Source organism: Notolabrus celidotus, chromosome 7 (assembly GCF_009762535.1).
Source record: "Notolabrus celidotus isolate fNotCel1 chromosome 7, fNotCel1.pri, whole genome shotgun sequence".
NCBI lineage: Eukaryota > Metazoa > Chordata > Actinopteri > Labriformes > Labridae > Notolabrus > Notolabrus celidotus.
In genome coordinates this window covers 7,158,138-7,168,820 of record NC_048278.1, presented here as the reverse complement: position 1 = coordinate 7,168,820, position 10,683 = coordinate 7,158,138, and the positions used below count along the sequence as shown (strand labels likewise).

Sequence of the window (10,683 nt, the reverse complement as noted above, 5' to 3'; positions counted from 1 at the left end):
ATATTTAAATTATAAAGCACCATGGTTTTTTTGGCAATGGAAAAACAGGAAATTAATTTGAAGTAACAAAAGATACAGAAAAAACTGCAGCAAAGAAATGCTTTTTCAGATTGATGTTGGATTGATTGCATATGACAAAAGGTCTCTTTAAAAAACGGCTGGAATGTTATCAGGTGGTACATGTTCAAGGACAGTAAAAAGTTGGCTACCGAAAAAACCCAACAATAGCTTGTATTACTGCATATAAAATGGCAGGAGAGAAAAATATACAAAACAAACTAAAAAGATATGTACAACCACCTGTTTTTACCTCAATGTGGCCACACCAGCGGGACTGCCTGAAAAGGCCATCACATGACCTCTCACCCATGGGGAACACCACGACATTTTCTTTTCAAAAACATACTTATTTTCAAGCATACAAATTATTCACACTATATTATCCTGCCAAATTAAGAAAATATACGGTGGCAGCTTGTTGGGATTTTTTTCACTACAGAAAAAAAGGGTACATTGAAACCTTTAAAGAGTACAGGCAAAACAGTTAAAAATACAGGCTTCAACATAAATACTATAAGTGCCTACACTAAGTGAACATTAATTTCAAATACCATTCTAAATACAGGAAAAAAGTAGACCATAAATGTGTTTTGAACATAGGAACTTACATGTATGTGCATTTTCCTATGTGTTTTAAGTTCTCTTTATATATTCATATATCATAAATCTCTCCCCAATGCAAACTTTTTGTTCAACCTGAAGACTTGTGTATAGTAAAGGCAAAAAAGATGAGAAACATGTTCATTACAATTCATTACATAGTGATCAAGTCCCAGATGTCACCAAGACGGAAAGAGAAACAATAAAAAATAAACAAAATGAAACAAAATTTAAATAATGTTCTCCCCTAAGGATACTTAAGTGTTACTCAACACAGTTTACTTAAGTTTGAAAATCAAATTTGTACAATTTTATCTTTCTGTAGTGAGTAGTATATTTATGAGGCAGGATATTTCTATGGCGGTTCCTGCATTGATACCCCAGAGAGCCGAACTGATGTTGAGCTCTAAAGAGGAGACATGGCTGGCAGAAAATTCTAGTTTTTCTTTTTTTTTTCTTTTTTTTTTCCTTTTTAATGCAAAGCATTGACACCACACCAATCTGTCAGCATAAGAGCAAGTTTTCCCTTGAGTGTCCAACTGTAAACTGGGAAAATTGAACAGTGCACGTAAGTAGTCCCGGACCTGAAATCCGGTTCTCATTTTATACTCAACCGACTGTACCTCCGATTAGAGAGACAGATACAGAATCCAAGGCAGAGTGACAAGTGCTATATTAACGAGACGGGGATGGAGATAAAAACAAACTACCATAATGGGTTCTAGTGTGTTAACAGAAAAGAACATTACAGGTGGAAAAATTGGACTCTAAAAGGTTTGTGGGGAAGGGGAAATTTGTTGAAGAAATTTCTAACATAATCTTGACTTCTGATTTTGATCTCATTTGAAGATCGTTTCCAATGTAAGTGAAAGAAAAGGGTTCAGATTACTTAATGCTTACTAAGATCTAAAGCAGTTAAGAGATTAAGCGCTATAAGGACATAAACATTTGAATTGTAGAGACACCTGGTTAACCCACTCCCCACCCGCTACCCTGAACCTCACCCACCCTAACCCTCAGACAGCCACCCAAACCCCCCACCACCCAAAATCTGTCTGACTTAGAAGAACTAAAAATCCACTCTCTGGTCTTCAAATGGCTGCTGGCTACACTGCCTGCCTGCTGACACTGAAGAAACATAATTCTGTGCTACTTACAAAGAAACCTGCAAACTTTTAATTTTCAAAGAAAATAAACACTCTGGAAAATTAAGAGCTTTACGTTGGTTAAAACAACTCGTCAGACAACCCTCTCAGTAAAGTACACATGTACCAGGAAACATAAACACCAAAACCAAAAGTCTACACACCAAACTTCTACTCCTTTTTAGCATGTGGCATGCCAGTAAACAGAATCATAATCTGAAGAATAATAATATACATGAGTCAGGCAGATAAATGATTTACCAGAGGTACACATACTCTTTTTTCTGTTTTTCTTTCAGCTGGTTCCTTACGCTCTGCTAAGTCACAAAACAACAGGGTCGTACAGGTGCTTGATGCAAGGACCTGCTTGTTCCACATGTGCACAAAATTGTCCTGTAAATTGTACAGCTGAATCTCCGAGCTTATAGTAAGAAGGAGGATTAACTAATGCAGGTAAAATATCCAAGGCACTCATGTTGTCATTACACACCATATTGTTAATTTCATTGCTGTTTGTCGAAGGAATATTCAATGGCGCTCGTGCCTAGCATTTCATAGGCAGCCAAATTTTCATATACATATATATAATAACTCTTATCTCAATCTTGCATGGAAAATCTTTCACAAAGATCTTTTTTTAAGTGTGACCCTGCTTGTCTTGATGTTTTGATATTATGACACTGTCCACTTTGTTTGAACACAAAGCTGTACATGATATGTAAAACAGTATGTACTGTATGCAGCATGGAATCTCATATCTAACTTTTTTATGTTGAAGAATTCTTAGTATCAACAGCAACACATGTACAACCAAACCAACCAGCCAAGGACATTTTTTCGCTATGTAGCCAAAACAAACCAAGCATGCTGTCCAGTTACAAAAAAATACAAAACGTGTAAATTATTGCACAATAGAAAGGCTCAAAAAGTTTTGCGGTTGATGCAATATATTGCCCCAATGATGGATCATGCATTCAGCTTTTCCAGTCAGGGGTGATAACAGGGCTGTACCATGTACTGGTGTCTAACCCTGTTGTCCTGTCCCCTCACTTAGTGGCTAGTTAACCAGGGTCACTTTTTAGCCGGGGGAGCTGAGAGAGAGCTGCCAGCATGCTGCTCTTTGACTACTCAGTCTTAATGTCATTAGCCAGAGGGCGGTCACTGTGCCACTTCTTCATGTGTTTCTCCAGAGTGCTGTATACACTGAAAGGCATGTGGCAGATTTCACATTTATACACGTCCTTACCCATCTGTCCATGGGTCTTCATGTGGCGGGTGAGCTTTGAGCTCTGGGCGCACGCATAGCTGCACAGCTCACACTTATAGGGTCGCTCCCCAGTGTGGCTGCGTCTGTGCACTGTCAAGTTGCTGCAGTTCTTGAACACCTTGCCGCAATACTCACAAGTGTCACTGCGTCGACTCTCTTTAGAGCTCGGCCTGCCGTTGCCGCTGCCGCCATGGGGAGTGCTAGCCCCGCTGCCGGTTCCACTGCGTCCTGAGGCAGCCCGTTCCCCATCCAGCTCGCCTGGCGGGGTGGAGAAGCGCAAGCTGCCATTTTCTGAAGAGTGCTCAGATGAGGAGGCAAAGGGCGATTGTCTGGAGTCCCCACCTGTGAAGCTGATGAAGGGGTCCTTGAGTTGTCGTGAGGCAGCATAACCAGCAAGCCACTGGGAGTAAACGTTCTCTGTGTTTGGGATGGTGGCCATGGGGGGGTCGATGTCATTCTCCACCTTTATACGCTTGGACAGGGGACTGAGAGAGACAGGGCTTTCTCCTCCGTCCAGCAGCTTCCTTGACAGTCTGTCAGATGATAGAGGTCCTATGCCGTTGACGTTTTTAGTGGTTCCGTCAACTGCTAGGTCTGGGTCCATGCCTGATTCTTCGTCACCCTGGTCCCGGGACAAGCTTCGGTGACGCGGGTGCAGTGCATCGCTGTTCTGGTGGTGGCGAGCCCCTTCCAATCGAAGGCTAAAACGATAGTCATTTTTTCCCTCTGCTTCTTCCACTTCAGTCTTGCTGTCCATTTCCTCCTCCTCCTCCTCCCCCTCTTCCTCCTCCTCTTCTTCCTCCTCCTCCTCTTCTTCCTCCTCTTCCTCCTCCTCCTCTTCTTCCTCCTCTTCTTCTCCATTTTCAGACAATATGCCATTGTTTTCACTCTTGAACTTGGCCACCACTGACTTTAGAGCGTCTGTGGCGCTGCCTATCAGATCACTTGTACCAGGTTCGGGGGAGCTTGCAGTGGAAAGGCCATCGTCTGACTTGGCATTCACCACAGAAGACTTGCTCTGACAGTGTGTCTTCATGTGTCGCTTCAGTTTGCTGGCTTGGGTGCAGGCATGGTTACAGAGGTGACACTTAAATGGCTTTTCCCCAGTGTGGCTACGCCGATGAACTATTAGGTTGCTCTGGAACTTGAAAGTCTTCCCGCAGAACTCACAAGACTTTGCCTTGAGAGGAGTGCTCGGTTGTACCGTATTGGACACAGGATTGGGGGTGGATCGTGCACCAGAAGGTGACTGAGAAGTGGAGAGGGGAGGTGTAGCTGAAAATGGAGGCTTAGAACCTGGCTGAAATGGCTGCAGCAGCCGTTGCATAGGGCTGGGCCTGTTAGGGGAGAGAGGCGGGGAAGCCCCAGTTGCATTTCCAGCCAGCTCACGTAGACGCCTAGAAAAGTCCATGCTGGGAGGGGCTTCTAGTGGCACTGAGTTGAGCCTCATCACCCTGTCAAAGGCGCTAGGATGGTGGGTTGCCAGTGCCAGGTCATCAGGGCTGAGGTGGTGTCGTGGTGGCGGGCTGAACAGCGGTGGGGTTCGGGGGTAGCGACCCTCACGAGGCGTGGATGCTGAATCCCGACCAGAACCGGAGCCCGGCATCCTCAGGAGGCTGTAAGGACTGCCATCAGCTAGGTGGACAGCATGGAGAGGAGGCTGGGAGGCACAGTCACCACCCATCCCAGGAGCTGCAGCCACGCGAGGGGTGAGGGGGCTGCCAGGTTCACTTTCCAGATAGATGCGGAAACCGTGGGTGTTCTGGGCATGCTGGAGCAGGAACCAGGCACTGGTGAAAGGCTGCTTACAGGTGGTGCAGGTGTAGCTGCTGGGCTCATCTTTATCTGAGAGAAAGGAAACACAAAGAGGGAAACATTTAATTGACCTGTTTAAATATTATTATAGAGTACAAGTTTAGTATTTTGCTCATTTCCTCCTTTTCTAAGTATTCAAAGAAATATTACCACATTAGTTCAAATAACCGTTGCTGTCTAAACTGACTGACTAGATACAGAACTGAAGCATCTAAAATGGTGCAACAAACTGTATTTAAATGAATTTGTGAAGACAATGTCTTCTCCTTTTTAAATTATGTGATCTTTGAGCACAACTGATTGTGAAAAAGCTGCACAATTCATTTTGAATTTTTTAAACAAAATATAATTTGCCACTGTGCAAAATATTCAAAAATGTGGCTTTCCTTTAATGATTTTATTGAAAAACAGTATTTGATTCCATTGGGATGACACTTGACAAAGGAATAAATAAAACAATAATGAGAGATTACTCAGGCAGCAAATACACAATTTACACAGTTGAGAAGGCACTGGAATATTTGAAACAATAATTGACTTTCAATAGCACTTGCACACTGACCGGAGATTTGCCTGACAATGCACGGCTAATCTCGTTAAACACATTCATCCCCCCTTCAATACCCTGTTTACAGAATTCCCTAGGCTAAAGTGGGACATGTATCTGATGCTGCATATTAATGCTGAAAACAAATAAGAGGTCACATGTTAATAAATACTACCAGCGTTTATCACAAAAAAACACACATTCACAGTTTAAAGAAGCAAAGGGGGAACTTGTGTTTGTGTGTGTGTGGGTGGGGAGGCTCCTATGAAAATGCATTTCATGCATTACTTTTCTATTTCTGATATTTCATGCTTTATGGATTTATTTAAATCCTCTCAGGTGAAAAGAAAAGGAGAAGAAAGGGAAAGCAGAAGTGAGAGATATGCAAAATAAGAAGCATCCGCTACTTGCAAATGTGCTCTCTCTTTCATCTTTCAGCTTTCTTATCCTTTCTTCTTCTTTTTTCTTTTTTCACTGGAGGGTATTTTTCTGAAGTCATTTGCAGACACTGAACCCATAACCATGGCCATACTGTGTTAAAGAGGGAGAACAAGGCAGGGGAAGAGAATGTGTGTGTGTATGTGTGTGTGAGTGTGTGTGTACGTGTATAAGCAATGGATGGAACACTTGGATGTTTTGAGGCTCTACTTTCTATCTCATGTGTCCACCACAGCCCCCTCTGAACAACCTCACTTAAAGAGCAGAACACGGCATAAATGTGCACCCAATCAAACCTCCATGCAAACCTTTTTCTCTTGACTGAAAAGAGTTGGAAGGGGGGTATACTGGTAAATTATGGATCATTACAATCTGCAAGAATTACAGTTAATTGCTGCCACCTGCAAGGGGCTTTGACCCACTATGGAATTTTTCCATCATAAAAAAGCCATTTGCCTATACACGTTTTTTGCTTCCTCTCTTATAAGCACATATAAAATGTGCCCATTACGCTGGCTTAGGGTGTATGTATGTTTTCTGATTATGTGTGTGTTTAATGGGTTTAAATAGAAAGCCTCTCGTAAAACAGTTGCAATAACCTCGGCTCTTCTATTCACTTTGCTTTGAAATGCAGCTCATACACACTTCCTCGTCCCTGTTTTAATGTGTGAGCAAAGACTGCATATGCACAAAGAGGATAATGGATTAAATTTTCTGTGATTTTAAGGGACAAGAGAGGGAGGGGAGAGACTGGCTAGTAAGGATTCCCTTCCCCAGAGACACAGCCGTGTCTGTCAGAGGAAAGAAAGCACTGAGAGATCATGGAATTGAACGAAGAATGCAGGAAAAAGTGAAGGTTGTGAAGCAGAGAGACAAGTGTGCCATGAAGAGGACACACTGAATGACAACCCAGACAATTTTAAGTACACAAAAGCCACAACAACGCACTTTAAAGCTGGTAGTTAATTCACTTCCTCATAGAGCAAAAACGTTATGTCTTTTGCTTTGCAATCAAAAACCCATCGATGGAGAAACCATACACTGCACACAGTGACAATAGTTATTATTCCCATGCAGCCAGTGGACACATTGATGGGAACTGAAGAGCCACACCAACGCACATCAAGATTCACAGCACATGCATAGGAGATATACAAATAAGCCAACTATTGTCCTTAATAGCTGTCCTCAAAGGGACTGAAGGACAGTCACTAGAAGAAAGAAGAAAAACACATTCTGACAAGGCCTTTAGTGGCATGAAGGGTTTTTCCTTTCTTTTGCTGGTAAGAAGAGCCAAGAACTGTGCAAGGGAGGAAGGACGATCCTATAAACGAGTATGTCCTCTAATGGAATAAAGAAGAGCTCCCTCTCACTCTCTCCGTCTGTTTCTTTCCTTCCATTAACTCTACGTCTGTGGAGAGTTAGCACTGCAGCAGGAGAGCTGCACAGGCTAATGCTGGATCTCCAGGTCCCTTTGAAATAGGATCAGCAGAGAGGAGAAACCACACTGACAACCCCTTAGCTGCCATTTCATGGCAGGAGCTGAAAGAGGGGACTTTGGGGGAAAGAAAGCAGAGAGCACATAGGAGAAGTGAGAGAGGGCAGGGGGATCAAGGGCGGAAAAGTAAAAGAAAGATAATCATGAAAATTGAGAAATATAAAGAACTTAAGAGGCCAAGCACAGAGGAAGAGAAGGGGGTTAACAGCTCCTTCAAAGCAGTTTCAGCACATTGCAACACAAAGCAGAAGGAGGCTATTATGGTGTCTTACGGACACTGCTATCAAATAGAGAATATGATCCCGGGATCATGCAAAAAGTACAAGGCCAACTGATGCAAGGGCAGCGGGGAACTTATGGCATCTTGAACAGGAGATACGGCAGCCTGCAGCTGCTGACACCACATTCACAGCTTCGTCCCAGACAACAGGGCTGACCAGACAAAGCAAAACACACACAGTCTATGAGGCCGAGGCATCATGTACTCTTTGCTCATGCAGATTGCCCTATTGTTCAGTGCCCCAACCCCCAGAGCCAGTCTTACACGAACACAGTGTCCTTCAATCACCACACACACGCACAGTCACTACACCCCCCTCCTCATGCCCCATCACTGTAATATCCAAAACACAAAAAAAGGCCACAAACACAAACAACAACACAAAGACACTGAGGCATCCACGTTTTCCTCTGACACAGGGCCAAGGGTTAGGAGCTCAAATACTGTTATCAGGTACTGTGATCCAGGTTGTGTAAAGTTGACACTGTTTATCATTTTGCCTCCTCTATACCAATCAGCAACCGATGGGGAAAATCTTGAGGTACTTCAAGGTGAAGCTACATTTTTGATAACTGACTGGCTACCTTTGTACAGAGAGTTTGCCGTTCAACTTCTGTAGCTAAAAGGACCTGAAGTTGGGAATTTACTCCTTTCCTAAGATAAAATGAGAAGTCTATCATCTCATATATCTTCCTCTTTTCATCTCTCAATCAATCCTACCATCTCTCCACTCTACCTTCTCTCTCAAAACTTTCCAGCCATCAATCCAAGAGTTAGCAGACTTGGCTTGGCCTCCATGTTTTTGAGTTTTGTCCTTGACCGAGCCTCGTTGTGGGCTCAGGCCTCAGTGCTGTGACCACGCAGCTCTCTCTGATATTGGTCATTTAGCTAATGGAAGAACGAGCTAACAGGATTAGCACACAGGGCTTCCAAAAGGAGAAGGAGGAAGAGGAAGGCACAGAGAGGGGAGACACAGGGGGACGCAGCATGTCACCCCCATTTCCCAAAGTTATCAGTCGCCTGAGCTCAGGAGCACTCACACACCTGAAAAGTGATTATGCTAATAGAAGGTCTTTGCCAATATTCATAAGTGTTTATAGGTGTTGGAGTGAGTGCCTTGGGAAGACAGAAGGTTGTCAATACAGTGCCTCTTAAGAGTGCCTGAGCCGTAACTGGCGTTAATGTGATTACTACTCTGTTTATGTCATTAGGGTATTCACAGTCAGGGATTGGACAGGGGTGAAGGGTGAATCAGGAGAGGATGGGTGGAGGAAAAGGGTGGGGAAGAAGAGGGGGTATTAAGGCCCCCATTAGAGCTCTTCTTCTGCATTTTCTAAATGCACTCTGTTGTTCGTGACTTTGACTTGACTTTAGGGCTGAGTGGGGAAAGGAAAGAATTATTTGTGAGGGGCTTTATTTACATGAGAACTGTGTCCTTCACAGATTATCAACTACAGTTGTCATATCAGCCGTTACCTCCATCTCTATAAGTTTAAATATACAAAGTAGAGCAGCTGGCTGGCTTTGACCTTCCGCTCTCACTTTTTCTCTGTTTGTCTGCATTTCTCGGCCGCAACCACACACAACCAGACCCATACACTCACTTCTTTGTCCCGGGCCAAACTGGTTGTGGTGCGCTGAGCCACTGGCCACAGACAAAAGGCTTGTTTGACCAACACTTGTTCCTGAGACAAAGCCGGATGCAGGAAATACGGTTTACTAAACAGAGAGCCGGCCAGGGAAAAGAGCAGGCTCAAACCCCAGCCTTTAACTAGCCTGGTGTGGGCCTGAAGAACCGGCTGGTGTTAAAGTCAAACATCACACAAGTGGGAGAAATTGACCACTAAGCACGACGCACATCACACAAACAGTGAAAAGTGTGAAGATGTAGTTAGAGGTATAGAGAAAAAGAGAGAACTGGGAGCTAGGACGGACAGAGAGGTGGACTGGGACAAGAAAGTCTGAGCTGGCATGCACATACAAAGAGGGGTGGGGTGAGGGGGGAGATCTCCTGATAGAGATGCATGGTGGTCTTTAGGGTTCTGTGCCCAGTATAAAGTAATCTGCTGGCTGTGGCTTTGTCTCCAATCAGACTTTCACACTTCTTAGCTTTCCTCTCCCCGTCTCCTTCTCCTGAAAGATGATAAGAGCAACAGTGGAACTGAGGCGTCTGAGCCACTGAGAAACCATTATGGACAGATGGCACCCACACAGGGCCTGATGAATGCATGAACCATACACAATAGACAAATGTGTGTGTTTATATGTGTGTGTGTGTGTACGTGCCGGGGAAGTCAGTGTGTGTTTTTATATGCATGTGCTTTTGCATGCATGAGCGTTTCTAATTTGGCGAGCACTGCTAACGAGAATGACCACGAGTGTGTCTGTGCAGGCATGCCTGTGTGTGTGTGTGTGTGTGTGTGTGTGTGTATGAGTGGACATTAGTATGTAACACAGTGGCTACAATCATTTCAAAATTAGCATCGCTCTACACTGTCTGTTTCCCTGTGTAACCTTACTCCCTTTGATCTTTTCTCGGTTGAACTGTGTTTGAACTGACCGTCTACCCACCCGTCCGTCGGTCTATCCATCTCTCTATCCCTCCATCTCGCCATCTATTCATCCACTCCGACTAAGCCCAGCTGGACAGCTTCGTGCTTGGGTGCGGTTTGGTCCGGCAGACCTTATAATAGGCCGGGCCAGCCGTGTCTCTGATGCAGATCATTATTTGCTCTCTGCTTACCAGTGGTGGTGGGAGGCTGCATGCTGTTGTTTCTCATCCCTGCTCTAATGGTACAGTGAAAAGACCTCTGGGCTTCTAAGCTTAACCAGTCTAATTAAATGGACCATAGCTTATGTAAGCATCCGCAGAGATTATTTATTGAGTTGGGATCCGCTTCACAGGATCAAACCTCCGTCAACAAAAGCTGACGCTCAATGGAGAAGGTATTAAATAAAGGAGTGGAATCAAAGATACTGCAAACTGCCAGTGTCAGTTTAAGCACACATATCCAGGTACATAAGAAGACTTAA

General features: G+C 44.1%; 1 protein-coding gene across 1 annotated transcript in view; it reads right to left on the bottom strand.

Moving 5' to 3' along the window:
• Window positions 1-1,863: 1,863 nt before the first annotated feature.
• LOC117815361 (B-cell lymphoma/leukemia 11A-like) overlaps window positions 1,864-10,683 on the bottom strand; it is a 33,308-nt gene continuing 24,488 nt past the window's right edge. The window contains exon 3 of the mRNA XM_034687020.1: window positions 1,864-4,917. Coding sequence (XP_034542911.1) covers window positions 2,930-4,917 — 1,988 coding nt within the window. The 3' untranslated portion in view covers window positions 1,864-2,929. The remainder of the gene's footprint in view (window positions 4,918-10,683) is intronic.